The sequence below is a fragment of the Haliaeetus leucocephalus genome, unplaced genomic scaffold, assembly GCF_000737465.1.
Source record: "Haliaeetus leucocephalus isolate CR32 unplaced genomic scaffold, Haliaeetus_leucocephalus-4.0 Scaffold176, whole genome shotgun sequence".
Taxonomy (NCBI): Eukaryota; Metazoa; Chordata; class Aves; order Accipitriformes; family Accipitridae; genus Haliaeetus; species Haliaeetus leucocephalus.
This window is the reverse complement of record NW_010972612.1, coordinates 1135572-1154989: the sequence shown is the minus strand read 5'-3', so window position 1 is coordinate 1154989 and position 19418 is coordinate 1135572. Positions and strand designations below refer to the sequence as shown.

Genomic DNA, 19418 nt, shown 5'->3' with positions numbered 1-19418 from the left:
GTTTTCCTGGTATCTGCCCCTCAGGGTGACTCCCCTGAGCTGAGGACCTGAGGGGTGGAGATGCCACCACCCTGGGGTGGCCAGGGGACACCCAAAACCCTGGGGGTGTCTCAGGACAGGGGCAGCAAGCCCAGGCAGCACAGGAGGGCTGTGCAGGGGGGTCTGCAGGGGGTAGGGGGTGCAGTATATAGGGGATGCAGTGTATGGGGGCTACAGTTCATAGAGGCTGCAGTATATAGGGACTGTAGTGTTTGCACTGAGGGTGTGCACAGGTGATGCAGTGTGTGCACTGCGGGTGTGTATAGGGGATGCAGTGTGTGCACTGGGGGTGTGTATAGGGGATGCAGTGCTTGCATTGAGGTCGGTATAGGGGCTGCGGTGTACAGGGGATGCAGCATGCGGGGCCTGGGGGTGGCTCAGGTAGCAGGGAAGGCAGGAGCTGTATGGGGGGGGGGGTTGCCTGGGGGCAGCGCCTGGGAAGGAAGGTGCACGTGTCAGAGGGCACGTGCAGGGAAGGGGTCCCACGTGCGGGGGTAAGGGACAAAAGGGCCCACGTGGGTGCGCACAGCCTTGCACGGACACAGCTCAGTATTGCAGCAAGGGGCACCTTCGGGTCCCCCATCCCACCTTGGTGGACCAGCTGGGTCCCACAGCTCAGCCCCCCAGGCCCTGGGTATCCCCAAATGCTTTCAGGGCGGGGGGGGGCATCTCCTCTACGGTGAGGTGCTGGTGGGAGTGTGGCTGTGCGAGGGGGCTGGGAGCAGTGGGCTCTGGGCTGGCACAGGGTTCGGCTGGCTCTGGGTGCTCCCTCCACCGGGTGCCGGGGGGGCCGGGGGCCGGCGGGCGAACAGGACACCTGGGGAGCAAGAGCAAAGGGGTTAGGGCAAACCCAGTGTTGGGGGCTCCGCTCACCTGTTGCCCAGCACCCAAGCTGGGGAAGTTGGGACCAACACCCTGGGGGGCTCCAGCCCCCCCATCACCTTTGGTGCCTCCCCTGGCCCAGCCGCCCTCACCCATGTGGGGCAGCCCACGGGGTGGCCCAGGACTGTTTGGCTGGCAGCTGCATGCTGATTAGCCCTGACCTTTCTGGCTTGTTAAATATTTACGTGCCGAAGGAAAAGCCATCGATCTTAATTGGGGGTGTCTCAGTGGGGCAGTCAGGGAGCTGGGGGGCATGGGATGAACTGCTTAGACAGGTAGGTGCACATCGGCACCCCAAAGAAGCCTCTGCTCCAGCAAAGCACCCCAACACCATGCCCTGCAACCAGCCAACTCCCGCACCCAGCCAGAGACCCTCTGGGTACACCAGCATTGGGGTGATCCCAAATCCAAGCCCTGCCTGCAGGACCCCATGGTGGGAGATGACCCCAGGTGCCTTGTTGCACTCTTCAGCCTGAGTCCATCTGTCCGTCCATGCATCCGTCCTTCCATCCATCCGTCCTTCCATCCATCCATCCATCCATCCACCCACCCGCATTTTGGCCCTTCACTGCTAGCCCCTGCTGGGGGCCAATTTCCATCCTTGCTGACCCCCTCCTTCTCCTGCCCCCTCTCCCCAGGCCCTGCCACTTCATTACGATGGATTTTATAGTAAAGACATCAGATTGAAGGAAGGACTTGCTGGCCAGGCAGTGGCTATAAGTTATTGGATTTCCCAGCCGCAATTACACGGGCCAAGCGGCCCTTCTATTTACCTGTGTAGACAACTCCATTTATTTCTATTGACATGTTGATACTGCTAATGCCGTTGGTGGACAGGTTCAATGCAGTCTCCTGTCTGTCATCTGGGGAAAGGAAATACCAATATGAGTGTTAAGAGAAACAGAAACAAGAACCTGCCCAAGAGAGAGAAGCAGGGCTCCAGCCTCTCTGGGCATCCATGCTTGCCTCCAGCCACTGCTGCTCCCTCCTTGGGTGCCAGGGGATGGGGTGACCCAAGCTGAGGTGTTTCATCTTGCTACCTCGGTTGGAGATCTTGACGTTCATGGGGAACTGGGAGGCCACGGCCAGCAGGTTGTGCTGCAGCGCGTGTTGCACCAGCCGCTGCTGCTCCTCCGCCGTCAGGGCCACCTTCTTCTCCGGGGGCTCCCCTGTCTCCATCTTCTCCCGCAGCTGCTCCAGCACCACCGCCTGCGAGGCGGCTGCTGCTTGGGCCGCTGTGAGGTGGTGGCTGGCCAGTCCCACCGGGATAGCGATGCGCCCTGGCACTGCTGCCGCCAGCGCACCGTCCTCTGCAATGACCAAGAGAACTCAGTGGGTCTGCCCACTGCCACCCCAGCTCACCATCCCTAGCAGGTGCCACCTCCATCCCACCAGCATGGGGCAGGGCAGGCCACCATCCCCAGCATCTGGTCTTGGTTCTCCTCCAAAGCCGGGAGAAATAAACCTTTCTTAGTCCCAGAGAGGGACTAAAAGAACAAAATTCTTCCTATTTTGCCCAAGCAACAAGGGCAAGAGCAGACAGGGACATTCCTGCTGCTGGAGTAGTGTCCACCCCTGGGGAGAAATGCCCACTGCAGGGCAGATGTGGTCTTCACCCACCTTTCTTAACAGTGTGCACTTGGCCGAGCTGGCCACAGCTGTTTGTGGAGATGCTAAGAGCTGGCAGAGGCATTTTGGGGGAGCCCAGCAGGGTTGGGGTGCCAGCCGGCGAGTAGTTGAAGAGTGCTGTGCCGAAAGTCTGCCTCCGTCCCTCCCGACGGTTGCTGTCGATGGCGGCTTGGAGCTCCCCGGGAGAGCTGAGCGCCCGCTTCTCACATTCATAGGGATACAGGTACTTCATGTATCTGCACAGGGAGAGAGCCCAGATGAGACCCAGCATCATGCGCCTCCCAGCCAGCTCTGTGCTGAGCAGGGACCAGGGTGGGGATAGCACCCGGGAAGGGGAAGAACCCTCCATCTCCTTTTGGGGCACCCCATGCCGGACCCTGCTTGGAGCTCTGGGACATCCAACTCAGTGGGTATCCCAGGGTGGGTCTCTCCCACCCGTCGCCACTGCCGGGCACTCACTGCGTGCGGAGGGTGAAGGCAGCGCTGGTGATGGAGGTAGGTAGGTTGAGGCCCTTGGTGATCTCCCGCCAGATCTTCTTGTTGATGACTTCGACCAGGCCACCCTTGTCCGTCACCAGTCGGTACAGCGTGTACAGGTCCAGCACTTGCTTGGCCATGATGGGGATGCGGTTCACGGGTGTCCCTTCCAGCCACACATGGGAGAGAGAAAAGGGTGTGGGGTGAGCCCACAAGGACCCTCACTCCCTGGGGACATGGCTCCCACCTTGTCCCCACTGCCACTGCGGGTACCAGCTGCCCCACAAGGGGAGATGCATCTCTCCATGCTGGGTGAGCACCCACACGCACTGGGGGTGCAGGCAGGACCCCAACTGCTTAAAGGCTTTCAGTGCCCTGCCTCAACAGACCTGACCCCAAATCCCCTTCAAGTGCCCTCAGCAGAGACCCTGACCCTGGTGGCCCAGGATCACCTCCCCGCTGAGGCCAGGGGCAAGGAGACATGGGGTCACCAGGGCTCTGTAAGACCAGCATGGATCATCATGGTCCCTACAGACATCAAGTCTGGTTACAACCACCTCCCCACTTTCCCAGCACCCCCAAATAGCCCCACAGCCTTGCTCTGCCTCACAGCACCTTGGGGCAATGGTCCGGGCAGTGGCTGGAGGCTGCAACAGGGCAGAAGAGGGATGAGCATCCCATCCCATCCTGTCCCACCCCACCCCATATTTATTCCTCCTGCAGGGTGGCGGGGCGCAGGCAGTATTGGAAAGCCATCCATTTGGCCGGGGGAGGCTGTCATGGCCACGCTTTGCCCCTCAAACGAAGCCGTCATTCACCGCCATCCTCCAGCATCCCTAATTTATGGCCCTGATATTGGCTCAGCTTCTTCACATAAGCCTGAAAAATGAGCTCTTTTTATTCCTTTACTGAGTTCATTTAACTTTTTTTTTTGTGTCTGTGTTGTTTGCCCAGTCGGGAAGGGGGAGAGGAGTTTATACTCCTGGGAAAAAGGCAGAGATATTGACTTGATATCTGCTGGCGGTCCCTCACCAGCCCTGCCTGGGAGCTGCTGGCACCAGCCCCATCACCCTGGGGGGGGGCCAATTTGAGGGCTCCCCATCACCCCAACATGCCAACGATTTTGTGGGGTCTCAGCACCCAATCGAAGGTGTGCAGACTTCTTTTCTCTTTCCCCCTCTCCCCAGCCGTGGCGGCTAAAGAAAGCAGCTCGCCATTAATCTTGGGGCTGCATGGGGCAGGCGGCTGGTGCCCGTCCTGCTGACAAAGGGACCTGTCTGCGTCCCCACAGAGTGATGGCCCCAGCCCCGGCCAGGGCGAGCGGCACAAAAGCCCGGGGAGGTGATGCAGCCATTGTGGTGCTGCAATTAGCTCCTTGATTGATTAATGGCCCCATGTTATCTGCAGGGCCCTCGGCTTGGCAGAGAGATGGGGGGGCCCCAGGGACCCCTGGTGAGTGAATGCAGAAATAGTCCCCCTGTGTCCCAGCTTGCCACTTTTGGGGTGCCACGGAGGTTGGGGCATGGGGATGAGGTGCCCCCCTGCCTGTACCCCACGTCTGATGGCATCACCCCCACATGCCACTGGGGCCAGGTGTCCCTGCCCTGTGCCATGGGGTCCCTGATGTCCTCCCCAGCGGGGCTGTCCCCAACCCATTTATCAGACCCATTAATTTTCCAACCTGCTCACAAATGCCAGTGCCGAAACTGCCCTGACAAACAGAAGGGGGAATGCAGGTCCCTTCATTAGGGCTCACCCTGTAGGCACCGATCCCCCCGTGGCCCACTGCCACCTTGGGGACACAGCCCCGGGGCCGCAGCCCCCTGCCCATGCACCTTTGGGTGCCCCAGCAACACCTGCGCTGACTCAGGGGTGCTGCTTCTCAGCCAGCTCCCGATGACCCCCGGGATGTTGTCCCTGCCCCGCAGCCCCTCTGTCCCCTTTCTTTTTGCTACCTGGTTCCAAAATCCCCCACTCATCCAACAGGCACATGCACACCCGCGCCCCCACACCTGCCTGCCCACCCACTTGGAGGAGGTGTGGGATGGAGGGGACAGGAGTGGGACAGCCGGACACAGAGGGGTGAGGAGCAGCATTGGCAGGGAAGCATTGGGCTCCCTCCCTCCTCCCTGCACCACCAGGCACTTGCTTAATTAGCCCCAGCCCCAATGGTGAGGGAGTTAATTAGCTCTGGAGAGAGAGATAATGAAGCCGCAGAATAGCCCATGAATCTTGTGGCTGATGGATGCTGGGGGGCCGAGGCAGAGTGGATGCTCCCACTCGCTTCCCACAGCCTCGCACCAGGGCCAGGGGGTCTGGGGGCACCCATGGGGCAGTACCCAGACCCCTCCTGCCTCCAGTCTGGCTCCAGCATGAGCACCACAGCCGTGCCTGCAGCAACACAGCCCTGAGTGAAATGAATTTGTGGGGTCTCAGCCCAACCCAAAAGTTGATGACTGCCGCCCCACAGGCCAGTGGGTACCCTCACCACCCTTCCCACAGGCACGGCTTGGGGGTGACTGCCCCTTTCTGCCCACCCTCACCCCACACATGGCCAGCCCCACTGCTCCCGCACGACCCCCCCCCCAGCCTTCCCCCGTTAATTAGCTCAGCATTAACCTCTGCCTGGGGTTTACTGGCTATCGAGCGGCATGTTCATTAATCCACACACCAGCAAAAGGCTCTAATTAATACGGCTGGCCACACGCCCGCGCTCGGCAACTTTTAATTGTCGCAGGCCCGGCCGGGGAGGGCGAAGGTTAAAGCATTTATCGAGTCCCCGGGAGCCGTCCTGGCCCCCCATGCTGATAGCAAAGATTTCCAATGCAGCAAGGCTGGCTGGCGAGCCCTTAACCCCTGGGTGCCCAGCGCTGCCCAGAGCACTGACCCCACTCCTGCAGCATCGTGGGCATCGCTAAGACGTACCAGTAATGGGCCTTCTCACTGGGCACTGCTAAAGGGGAGCCCTAGGGCATCACTAAAAGGCCCTGCAAACGGGCACTGCTAATGGGCATCATTAACAGGTGTTGCTAATGGCTGTCACCAAGGTGTATGCTAACGAGCACCCCCACCAGGCATTGCCAATGGGCATCCCTGCTGGACATCACTAACGGGCATCTAATGGGCATCGCTAACAGGCATTGGCAATTGGCATTGCCAGCCCCAGCTCTGGCCAGGGGTGGGGGGAAGAGGGCATGGGAGCCCCTCTGGCCAGCAGGCACCTAGTGGGGGGGGTCTGCCTGGGGCAATGGGGGCAAATCTGCTGGGTGTCAGTTTATGCATGGTGTGTGTGTGTAGGAGCCCCCCCAGGCAGCCAAGGCAGGGGTGTCAGTGGCACCCACCCCAGCCACCCACCTTTACCTCTCTTCTGCATGAAGCCGAAGAGGTCATCCAGGAACTCCTTGCGTTTCGGGTCCTCGTCCAGTTCGTAGAGCTGGGGGCAGGAGAGAGAGGGGTCAGTGCTGCTGGCACATGTGGGTGTGCAAGGCAGAGGGGGCAGTGCCGGCAGCAGGACCCTGCCTGTGCCAGGACCCGGCATCACCCCACCTGCCTGCTCTGCCAGAAATGAGAGGCTCTCCCTGCGCCAGGGACAAGATCCCCTCGTGCACCCTCCGTGCTGGCAGCACTGGGCTCTCCCCATGCCTGGGGCCAGGTGTGGGCTCCCCAAACACTACTGACTTTTGCACCCTTGCTGCAGAGATGCTGAATCTCTGCCTCAGTTTCCCCTGCCCCTCGCCTCCCTAGGTGGGGGGATGACAGTGTTTCAGCCTGAGAAGATGATGCCAATGTAGATGGGGCAGCAGCAAATCCTGGGCCCCCAGGCAGGTCCCTGGGACAGGGATGCTCAGCCCTGCTCTGGCTCAGCAGCCTCCAGGCACTGCCCAGCGCCAGCGTTCACCAGGTCACAGCGTGGGATCAGCATCCTGCAGGGACATGCATCCAACGGCACAGCGGAGATGCTGGTCCCATCCCTGGGCAGGGTGAGCTGGCAGGTCCAGGGCGCTGGGTGCTGGCGAGGGAGCCGCAAGTGCCGGGGCTGCCCTACTCAACCGGGGTGACAGGGCTATCGACAACCTGATAAGCATGGCTCAAGCCATGTCACCGTGGAACGGGGCCTGATCGATGGCCAAGGAAAGCGTGAGGCGCCTCCACAAAGGGACACGCTGCCAAATCCTCCTCCTTCAGCTGGGCACGGTGACCCCAAAGCCATGGCCCCTGGCCAGTCATGGGGACCCCAAATCCATCTTCCTTGGCAGCACATGGGAACCAGGGTGTGAGAGTGGTAGTGACATGGCAAGGCACGAGGACCTCTTGCAGTGGATGCATATGCGCAAAGCCAGATTTGTGTGCACTGTGTGCAAGTGCATGAGCCTCAAACTGCGAGTGCACTGACACTGGTGCTCTTGCGTTCTGGCAAGTCTGTGGGAGCACCGATGTGTGTGCAAGCCGGTGAGCGTGCACGTGGTTGCACAGATGCACATATACGGACGGCTGTGAGGATACTTATGTGTGTTGAACGGATGCAGGTCCAGATGCATGGATACAATCCCCCCCCAGGCTGAGCTGACAGATGGCACTGGGGAGGCAAGTGCAGCCCCTACATCAGGGACACGAAGCACCGGCTCCGTGCGAAAGCCAGGGCTCGCCTGATTCCAGCACAGCGCCTGGGTGACCATGACAAATTGGAGCCCGCCAGATCGATGGCCCAGCAGTAAAAGTCAGAGCACATGAAGGAAAAATTAGCACCAATCGAAGGTGCTATAGACACCAATTCCTCCCAGCAAGCCCGGCAAGAATTTAAAGCCATTGAAAAGAAACAAAACTCAGCAGTCCAGAATGGATTTCCAAAACATATACAAAGAAATGCAAGCTGGAAAACAAAGTCAGGGACAAAATAGAGTCGTTTAAAAAACAATTGGGCTGGGAAAGGCCGTTAAAAACCAATAGAAAGGGAGCACCCCCCCCATCACACAGCACATCATTCACGGACAGATAAAGGGAGCTGTGCTGCGGAGATGTCAGGCTGCAGGGATGGGGGGATGCAGCGATGTGATGGGGACACATAAATGCGGGGATATGGGGATGCAGAGACATGGGAATGTAGGGATGTGGGGATGCAGGGATGGCAACATGGGGACACATAGGGATGCTCCTACAGACACCCCATGGTTCCCATCACTGGATGGACACATCTGACAGAGTCCCTCACATAACCCATGGCTGTCAGCTGCCTGTCTCTTGTCTAACAGATGGGTGCTAACTGCCTGTCCCTAACCTAGTCTATGGGTGCTACTGCCTGTCTCCCACCAGACCCATGGGTGCTGACTGCCCGGCTCTGAGCCACTCCACGGTGCTCCATCCCTGTCCCCTCCTTGCCCTCTGGGTGCCATTTACCTGTCCTCTCCTTGCAGCAGGATGCTCTTGGGGTGCCCCAATCCCTGGATGCCAGCACCCTGTCCCTCCCCTTCACCACTCCCTGCCCTGCTCTGTGCCCCCTCCCCATTGCCTGCCCTTTCCCAGGAGCTCCTCAAGCCATCCATTACAGTAACTAGGTCAGGCTTGGAGCAGAGCTCCAGGGGGCTGCTTTGATTTCTGCCCAGGGAAGGCTGCGTGAGACAGCCTTTGCCTGCATTTCCCTGCCTCTCCCTGCCTGCAGCAGGACTCCAACCCTCACCGCTCCACACCAAGCCTGTTTCCACCCACTGTGATCTCCTGGCTTGTCAAAAGCAGGAACAAACCCCCCAAAACCGGCAACAGCTGCCCATCCCGCAGCAGGGCGAAGCCACCGCCTTCCCAGGGGGTCAACCCAGTGGGTGGGCTCCTGCACCCAGCCCTCCACTGGGCCCCCGGGTGCCACTCGTGTTTCTCATTCCACCAAGGCAGGCAGGATCCCACCCGGCACGTGCTACCACTGCCTCCAGCCCCCAAAACAGGTGTGACCTCTAAGTGCCGGGATCTATTTTTCCACCATTTATTAACCTCTAACCTTTTATCTGTGGGCCACTGAGATGCAAAAACACATTACATCAAACGGGGAGCAAAGGTCGGCTTTTAAGCGGAGGCAAGAGCGGACCTAACAGGGGACCAGGCAGCAGCAGCAGGGCCCTCAGGTGCACTGGGAATGCACCAGGTGTCCCATGAGATTTGGGGATGCTCAGGCTAGACAGGAGGTGGTTTTTGGGGATTCTTGCTGATGGGGAGTGGGCTGGGTTCCAGCCAAGGCTGGCTATGGGATCCAGGCGTCACAGGTTCACAGGAGTGGCATATGGGTGGCATGGGTGGTGGTCTGCCACAGCCTCCAGGCAAGGAGGGACCCTCAAACAGCCCCAGCCCTGAGGCAGGAGCCAACTCCATCCCCTACCCAGGGCTCCAGGCCCTGCCACTCACCCTCCTCCTCCTCCTGCAGGGTGGGCACCGTGGTCCCCTCCTGCCTCACCTGGGGACTGACCATCTAAGAGGCAGATCACAACCCTCCAGGTCACACACAATCCCTGTGGGGGGACACACGCCTCATGTGGGTGTACAGAACCCCACACGGATGTGCACAAGCCCATGCAAGCATATACAATGCTACACAGGCATGCAGAACCCTGTATGGGCTCGCATAACCCCACGTGAGTGTGCACAACCTTGCGTGGGTACAAACGACCCCACATGAGTGTGCACAACCCTTCATGGGCACACACAACTCCACACAAGCATGTGCACAACTCTGTACATGCATGCACATCCACCCATGGCCACGCACAAGCTTGCGTGGGCACATACGACCCTGCCCAAGCATGCACAACCCTGCATTGGTGTGCATAACCCTACACACACACACACACAACCCGCACAGGCACAAATCCCTACACAGGCACATACAACCACGTCCAGATGCGCACAGCCTCCTACGGGCACACACAACCCCAGGTGAGCATGCACAGCCTCTCGTGGGCGCACACAATTCTGCACAAGCAGCCACAACCCCGTACATGCATGCACAACCCCATACAGACAAGCACAAGCCCAGACGGGCATGCACAAGCCCAGACTGGAACACACAACACCAGACGGGCAAGTAGAACCCCATACGCACATGCACAACTCTAGACAGGTATGCACAACCCTGGACGGGCACACACAACCCCAGCCGGGTACACACAGCCCCAGACAGGCATGCCCAGCCCCAGAGAGGCACAGCCCGCAGGGACACCCACCACCCCAGAGCATCCCCCCACTGCGCACCTCAGAGCAGTGGGGCAGGACTCGCCCGGGGGCAGTTGTGCAACATGAGCAGCGGCTCCTGCTTGTGGTGACCTATGAGCAAGGACCCTTTTAATCGTGTTTGTATTGATATAATTAGTAACTCATTTAACGCCATCAATGTAACTATATACCTCTATAAACAGAAGTATTAAACTGTCAAGCCTGGGGATCGATATCCCGCTGGTGCGCAGCACAGCTCTACTCTGCCAACCTTGGGGACCCCATCCGTGGTGCCTGGCCCCCCCAAAAGCCATGGGACTCCCGGCACCGCCCCAGCTTCACCCAGCACCGCCACTCCGGTGCTGGTGTGGGGCCAGAGCAGGGTGTCCTCGTCCCCACCCCACCCTGGGTGCAGCTCTGGGGACCCCGCTCCCTCCCGTCATTCCATTGCCATGGCGACGTCTTTATTCCTTAAGGGATGGGGATAACGGGGCTTGTCAGGCAGGTTAAAGGTCAGCGGGTCGAACATAGTTTATTAAAGGGACGCAAATAGACCTTGTGCCTCCCCTTCATCCTCGCTGCCATTAAATAACATCATTAGCACCTCTCGCTCACCCAGGAGAAGCCTCTCCCAGAGCTGGGGGGGCTTGTAGGGCTGGAGCTGGGGTCCCTGGCACTCCTTAGCCCAGCTGATCGCCTAGGCAGAGGAAGGATGCGGTCAAGTGCTAAGCCACCCCTCAGGCACCTCCAGGCTGCCCTGCTTCAGCGAGCCCCCCCCAGGCTCCCCCGGGCCCTGCTGCCAAGGGAAGCGATCGCAGCAGGACCACCCGCAGCCCCCCGCTCAGCTGCCACCTCCTGCTGGCAGCGAGGGCTCAGATCGGCAACCAGGATTTAATCCACTTAATACGAGCTGTATTGATCCCGGACCCTGCTCAGCTCCCCCCAGCCTCACATCCCCCCCCCCCAACTCTGGGCAGCTTAATATGCACCACATTGATTAGCCGCACTGCTAATTTTTCCATCTGGCCGCTGCTCACGCAGGGAGCTCAGGTAACACTTGTCTCCATGCTCCCCCCCAGCCCCCCGGGGTGCAGCCGCACACCACGGCAGGCCGACTGCTGACGGGCTATTTTGGAGTCCTTGCACCCCTCCGGAGCATCACTCTTGCCTCTGAGCTGGGGTTCCTGGCTCCTTCCCCATGAAGATGGGGCACAGCCAGGCACCAAGACACTGGGGTGTCCTCCCCTGTGTCCTGATGGCATAGGGGGGACAGGAAAGCCATCAGTGCCTCAGTTTACCCTGCAGGCACTGGCTATTCCCAGTTGATGCACAGCCCTGTGCACCCCGGGGTGCGGGGACCCCAACAGTGTCCACTGCCAGAGCCCTCCCAGTGTCCCCCAGCCATGGGGCACACACAAAGGAGCTGAGGGCCCCCCCCCATCCTCATTGCCAGAGCTGGGGGGCAGTTCACTCCCTGCCGGGCACAAACCACCCCCTGACCTTGTGAGCCACTGCTCACCGTCGTTAATAAGTTAATGGTTATGCGACGCCTTTGCCGGGATACCTGCTGCATTTGAAGGTGCTGGCAGCTCTTGGGGGGTGGGGGGCTGCACCCCTGACTCCACAGCACCAATGGGCACCAGGGTGCTCGCTCGCCCCAACATCCCCAGCCTCAGTGGTCACCCCACCAGTGTGGCTGGACACCTCCGTCCGGATCCCTCTCCCAGTGCCGCGGCTCCCCCTCAAAAGCCTTTCATCATGCTTAATATTTAACGGCGCTTTATAGAGTAGCAGGTTTAATCAGCACTGATAATGCCGCAGATCCAGCAGGTCATTAAACCCCCCCTTCCCGCCGCAGCGGGCGCCGCTGCTCTCGGGAGAACCGCCTGCTGCAAACATTAACCTGGCTTCGTGCAAAGTGAGGGACTGTTTGCTGGCAGCGCTGGCCTTGGGACGGCAGGTCCCCCACCCGCAGCCCAGCCCCGGGGTGAAGGGGGGGCTCACAGGGTTCCTAGACTCCTCCTCAACCCATTTTGCAGGAGGGGAAACTGAGGCACGGCGTGCCAGCATGGTTCCCCCAAGGGTTGGAGCCAGAGGAAACATGCTGTGTGGTGCCACTGTGGGCACCATCCGTGGCCCTGTCCCGCCATCCCACATCCGTCTGTCTGGGGGCTACGGCACAGGGGGGCAGTCCTGGCTCCCGGCGAGTGCGCGTCCCCCATGATCGGCCCCTTGTTACTCGTTCATGGCTGAGCAGGCAGGAAGTCAATGAGGGGATTTGTTCGGGTTAACCTCCCTGACCCACTGGTGTTTGCCACGCTACCGCCTCCCGCTCCATCCTTGCTTTCCTCTCCATCCCTGCCTCCCCCTCCATCCTGGTCCCTCCCTCGAACCCTCCCAGGGCAACCGCAGCCAGGGGACCCCCCTCCAGCACCAGCACCACCCCCCGTGTCCCCCGAGGGACATGCATACACACACTCACTACATGTGCATGGGTGTGCACACAGGGCACGTGCTTGCACGCGTGGGGATCTGTGCATGCACACACCTGCTATAGAGCTGGGTGAATATGGGGGTGCACACCTGGGATGTGCATTGGGTGCTTGGTGACATCCCCCCACCCCGTGCACCTCCAGCCCCATCCTGCTCCTCTGGATGCTTTGAAGGGATGATGGGGAAGAAAGAGCTGGTGCTCCCGCCCCATGCCAGCAAGCTCGGCCCCCACCTCTGCCTCTGGAAGAGCCACATTCCCGAGCAGAAAGAGCATCTGGGGCTGGTGCTTGCTCCTGCCCTGCCACCAGACATGGGACATGAATGCTGGATCCAGGACGGAGCAGCCCCAAGTTGCAGCCTACAGGGTGGAACACAGCCCCACCGACATGGTCATCCCCAGTGGGTGCCCTGTGCCCCAGGGGACAGGTCTCCACAGCCCCCATGTACAAAACCCATCACGCTCACCCTCTGCTTGCTCATACACTCAGTGCACTCCCACTCACACACTCACACAACCCCCAGCTTGCTCTGCACAGGCACACATCGTGTGCACGCTCTCTTTGTGCACACTCACCCCCAGACACGCTCTCCTTGGGCAAAGAGCCCCCCCTTGCATGCTTACACATGCCCCTATATGTGCTCTCCCTCTGCACACACAGCCCCCTGTGCATGCTTATGCACCCCCTATACACTCTTCCTACGCACACATGCTCCTTGTGCAGTCATCCATACCCTTTACACACTATCCCTGTGCACACCCACACATCACGTGCACACTCACACACCCTCTATACCCACACACACCTTTTGCACACACACCATGTGCACACTCACACATCCCTTATACTGTGCACACTCACACATCCCTTATACACTCTCTCTGTGCATACGTACACACCTGCTGTGTATGCTCATACATCCCACACACGTTTCCCCTGTGCAAACACCCCACTCATGCATGCTCATACATTCCTTATGCATTCCCCCTGTGCACATACACACACATGCTGTGCACACTCATGCAATCCCTATACACACTTTCTCTGTGCACGCACCCCCCTTGTGCATGCTTATGCATTCCCTATACACCCTCTCCCTGGTACACACTCACGCAACCCCTACACACACTGTCCCCTATGCATGCTCACCTCCACACACATGTGAGCTTGCTCCCACACGCCCACGTAGCTGCAAAACCCCATGGGCATCCTGGTGGGAGCAGATCCCACCTCCCCAAGGCCAGATCCTACCTCCTCACCGCAGCCCTGCCCAGCCTGCTGCCGGCACAGGGGATTTACCTCCATTATTAATGCAATTAGTGGATTAGCGGAGGCCCAAGTCAGCGAGGAGGTGCATACCCCCCAAATTCCCCACTCACATCTGATTCCAGGGCGGCAGCCAGGGAGGGTGCCGGGGACAGCCACCGGGTGGGGGGCCCTGCCAGCACTCCTCTCCCACCTGCTGCTGCCTTTATTCTCACACCCTTGATTAGTTTTTACACCTCCTATTTGGAGCCCCCGATCCCAAGCCCTCAGGACCCCTTGGTTGGGAGATGGTGTCACGGCAGCCGCAGAGGCTCTCAGCATCCCCTGGACTGCAGTGGGGCTGTGAAGGGCCCTGGGGGGTAGCAGGGGGAGCAGGGGGCTGGCATCCACCAGGACTGCTCGGCACAGTGGGCTGGGGCAAGGGGCACAGGGGTAATTTTGGAGGGGGGCTCAGCCCCCAAACCCTGCCTTAAACACCCACGGGTCCATACAGCTCTGTACATGGAGACACTGGTCCATGCATGAGCAGCAGTGCCAATATACACTGGGACACTACACGTGTCCCTATACATACACACGGGTGTGTTCAGACACACATGGGCACACCATACACATGTGGGCACACACAGGGTGCCGTACACACATATGGTCCATAAACACTTGGCCGCATCTGTACACACTGGGGCACTCATACAGGTCCATAAGCACATACCAGCACCCACTCCAGTTCATACACACTTGGGCACTTATATGGATCCATACACACACATAGGGTCTCCCAGGGATCCTTACACACGTGGGCACTCATATGGGTCCACACACAGGCATCAACACTCACACAGGTTCAGACACACACAGGCATAGCCCTACACTTATATGGGTATTTATATGGATCCATACACTCATGTTGGTCCGTATGCACACACACGCTCAGAACACCTCCGTATGCACTCCCAGCCAGTACCCCCCTCCTGCCCCGTGCCCCTGCACTCTGGGCTGCTGGAGCTGTTGCTGCTGGAGATTAGCATGCTGACCCTTGCCACTGCCACCACTTCCCCGCTGCAGGTGGTCCCAGCCCCAGGGCAGAGCTCTGCCTGCAGGTTTGCTGCGGAGAAGCCCCCAGCCAGCCGTAGACAGGAGCAAACACCACGTCCATACCCCCCGCCTCTGCAGTGTAACCAGAGACCCTCTAATTTAGCCCCGGGAGCCCTTCAGTTGTTGCTCCTGCACCTGGGTTGAAGATGTGCTGAGGCTGGGGGGTTGGGGAGGGGGGGCTGGGGCAGGGAAACCACCTCCCTCTCCGCAGGGTCCCTCTCCTGAGCCACCTCCATTCCCTGGCAGGCAGGGACAACCCTGCAGGAGAAAGCAATGGGGATGGAGGCAGGAGGGCATGCACTGCAGGCCCCGCCACCCCATTTTGGGATGACCCCGAGGCATGGGGCAGAGGTCCGTGGCACAAGGAGGGCTGCAGCCAACTCAGAGCACTTTCCTCCAGGCTTGAGATGCAAGTGCATGCATTCACAACCCGTGAGCCTCCCCTAAACACATGTAAAGAGCAGGTGGGTGCAAGAGGAGACTGCCAACATCATGGGGTGCATGGGGCAGGAGTGGCACCATGGCGAGAGGAGGAACAGCCACGCCACAGCTGGCTGAGGATGATGGCAAACAGCTGCCGGCAAAGCCAGCCATCCCCGAATTAACCGCTGAGGCTACCAGACAGCCAAGAGTCCCCAAAGGGCTGGCTGGGGCTCACCCCCCAGCTGCTCCTGGACAGGGAGGAAGGAGCTCCGAGGAGTCCTGATCACCCCAACCACAACCAGATAGGTCTGAACATGCTGGCAGGAGGGCATCCTCCTGCCAGCAAATGCTCTGCTACCAGAGAGCTGGACACAAAACCCAGGTTTTTGAGTCCCTCCTGCCCTGAGCCTTCCCACAGGGCCACCTCTGGGTAGAGCTGGGGGATGGAGACAGAAGTCCCAGGTTCTGGTGCTGCTCTTCCATCGCTTGGAGGAAACCAGGGTGCCCATCCCTATGTGTGTGTATGGGTCCCTGAGGGCGAAAGCTGAATTCATGGGGCTGAGCTGCCACCAGCAATGCCAGGTTCTTCCCAGTGCTCTCCAAGTCAAATGTGCGATACAGCACCGCAGCATCGCAACTTGGTGGCATCCTCAACCCCAGGGAAGCGGGGGTTCATGGGTAGCACACAGTCAGACCCCACTGGGTGCCCCCCACCCCGGAGCTGGGGCTGCCTCGCAGCGCTGAGTGCGGAAGATGTCCTGGACCTTTGCCCAAGTCTCTACCCATGTGTCCTTATCAAGTGTACATAGACCGGCACCAGGGGCTGATGCAAGAGGCAGGGGTGAGGGGGTCTCACAACCCCTTAACATCAGAGTGGCTCTCCCAGATCAGAGCAAAGGTCCTGCCAGCTCCCCCAAACCAGCGCCTCAGAAAATGTGTAAAACCAGGGGGGACACATGGGATATTTCCCCAAAATGCTCCTCTGGGTGAAGCAGTGTTTGCCTATTAACCCTGAATGGGTTTCTCCACTGCAACCTCATCCTCCGCTCCCATTTTTAGCACCACCACGCTGTGTGGAAAACCCCCCGTGGCTGGTCGTGCACCAACCTCCCACCCCATCCCCATCAGGACCCCCTCCTTGCTGCCAAGAGCCAGGGAAGTGGCTCCCTGCCTACCCACCGCAAACCAGCCTGGATTTGGTGGTCCCCGTTCACTTAGCTCTACCTCCCACCCAGGAGGATGACAGCAAGGACAGACCCTGAGACCTGTCCTGGGTGATGCCAGCAGTGCCATGCTGGCAGGGGGAAGCTTCAAGCAGGAGGTGCTGGTAGTAAACACAGCCCTGGCCACTGCCTGGTCTCTCCCCAGCTCCAGGACCCCCATGCCCACATTGCCAGTTCCCTGGCAAGCTGCGAGCAGGCACATGCTGCCCTCTGTGCCCCACAGCATCACAGCCCAGGCCCTGGGAAACCTCTGAAAGCCCCAGCACAGCCACGCTCCCCACTCAACCCCCACTGAGAACTGAGAACCTGTTTCCCAGGCTGGGTGAGGCACAGCCCTGCAGCCTGGGGACAGCCCAGGAGGGACACGTTCCTCCCAGGCAGGGTCATGTCCCCTCCCAGATGATCACAGAGGAGGAACAGGAGTGACAGCCACTCTGCAGACCCCAACACAAGCTGGCACGACAGCCTGCCCCAAACTGCCACCCCATACACAGCAGCACCACGCCAAGGCATGGCAGGGCCGGTCCCTGTAACTCCTTTCCCCTCTCCCTGTCCCATCCTGTATAAGCCATCCAGAGGCAATTGGGCGCCTTGTCCCATGCATCCAGGGGTACTGAACACAATGGACATCCCACTGTCCCCCAGTCTGGCTGGGACATGGCATCAGGTGGGAAACCCAGGCGTGGGTCTCTGGAGCAGGGATCCATCACCCTTCCAATCAGGGTTGGAGAAAAAAGAGCAAGCGAGGAAGGAGCCAGCTCTCACCCTGGGAACTGGTGGCAGGATTTATCCCCTGCCCCTGCCATCCACCTCCTGGTATTCACACTGCGCTGCTGGCTTTGATCCTGCCCCACAAGAGGAGCGCGGGCCATCCCAGCCAGGGCCAGAGCATGAAGCTGAAGGACGAGAAATGCCAGGGATGCTTTCTCTGTGTAAAGCCTCCCCAGGCTCAGGAGGGAGGAGCAGCTTCCCACCTCCCGGCTGACCCCAGGAACCGGACAGTCAGCCTTTTTCTGCGCAGCGGGGTGTAACGTAACACTTCCCAGACAAGCTATTCAGCCTATGCAGTGCACCCATCCCAGACCTCTCCAGGTTGCTTTTGAGGCAGCGTCGGGTGCTGGCAGCCTCCCCAGGCACAGCCATGGGGCACACACTGCCTGCGCCCTGCCTGCACCCACATCTGCTGCCTCGCAGGCAAGCGCCCAGGGTGGTGAGCCCTGGCCCCTCCGAATAACATCATGTTGTGCAACCTCAAAACATAAAAGGCAGCAGCATGGCCCCACGGTGCCCGAAAGTTGGGTGCCTGCTGCTGTCCCCATTCCCTCCTGCCAGAGCCACTGTGGATGAGCCAGTAAGTCCCCTCGTCCCACTGTCCCCTGAGCAATGCCATCCTAAAAACCCACACACCAGCTGTACAGGGACATGTCTCCCTGCTCCGTCCCCTCGCCACATCCTCCCTGTCACCTGGCTGGCCACCAGTGTCACCCCTCTCTCCCCGCACAATGAAGCTGAGCACATGGGGAGCACAAACCCGACCTGGCGCTGTGCAGTCCACAATCACACTCACGCTCACACCCGCGCATAGAGCGGCACCCACCGTCAGCGAACCAGCACAGATGGGATCCATGCACATTAAATAGAGAGACGCCTTTCCTCCACCCCTATATATGAGCCCTCTCCCTGCGTCAGATCTCTGTGGGACAGGGGTCTCCCCTATGCCCACCAGGAGTGAGATGACAGGGTTGACACGCTGCTCCCTCCAGCCAACATAAGAAATCAATGAGCTGCATTGACCAGATCTAATACGCCCTGGCCCATGTGAAGACACAGGGGAGCTCGGCTCCGTGGCCCACCAGCTCCTTGGGGTGACCACGTACCAGAGCCCTTGCCCTTATTGGTCTCTCCAAAACCTCCATGGACAGGGAGTCACCCTGTTTTACCCATTACAGAAAGCACCAGGGATGGAGATTGCATAGGTCAGGGTGGGCACAGGGAGGTGCCTGGACACTGGGCACCCTGTCATGCCGCAGGGCCTGCGGACAGGCATAGGGGACACCAAAGAGGCGGGGGACATGAAGTAGGGGTGAGATGGGGTTTGGTGGCGAGGAGGTGGGGAGCACATGAGGATGCCTTTAGGGTGGGACAGGGCTCCGGGACAGGGACAGTGAGGAGCATTCATGGGGTACCCATCTGGGGCAGGATGGGGCTCTGGGACAGGGGTGCTGGGTTGCACTGACTGTACTTGCCTGGGATGAGGTTTGGGGGCAGTGGAGGGGGCCTAGGGGGTTCTCATTTAGGGTGGCACGATAATAATGTCTGGGGGTAATGGGGGTACTGGTAATGTCTGCTTGGGGTGGGAATGGGATGGTGCTTGAGGTAGTGGGGGTGCCCATTTAGGGTGGGACGCAGACAGGGTTTGGGGGCAGTGGGGGGCATAAGCAGCCTGAATTCAGGGAAGGCTGAACTCCAAGTTTGGGGGCCGTGGGCGGACACCGAGGATGCCCGCCTGGATCGGCCAGCGCTGGTGCCAGCGCACTGGGGTGGCGGATGCCTCCTACCTGCTTGAACTGCTCCTCGTAGGTCCACTCGTGGTGCGGGGGGGGCGGCGGGTCGCGGGGCTCCCCTTCTTCCTCCTCGTCCTCCTCTTCCTCCTCCTCTTCCTCCTCCTCCTCCTCCTCCTCCTCCTCCCCCTCCTCCCCCG

The 19418-nt window shown here is 59.9% G+C and overlaps 1 protein-coding gene across 1 annotated transcript in view; it reads right to left on the bottom strand.

Moving 5' to 3' along the window:
* Positions 1–713: 713 nt before the first annotated feature.
* The window catches only part of ARID3C (AT rich interactive domain 3C (BRIGHT-like)), a 24003-nt gene continuing 5298 nt past the window's right edge, over positions 714–19418 (bottom strand). The window contains exons 2-8 of the mRNA XM_010564239.1: positions 19276–19302; positions 6388–6460; positions 3010–3193; positions 2542–2786; positions 1962–2231; positions 1695–1784; positions 714–856 (exon numbers count right to left, since the gene is read on the bottom strand). Of these exons, the coding sequence (XP_010562541.1) occupies positions 714–856; positions 1695–1784; positions 1962–2231; positions 2542–2786; positions 3010–3193; positions 6388–6460; positions 19276–19302 (1032 nt within the window). The remainder of the gene's footprint in view (positions 857–1694; positions 1785–1961; positions 2232–2541; positions 2787–3009; positions 3194–6387; positions 6461–19275; positions 19303–19418) is intronic.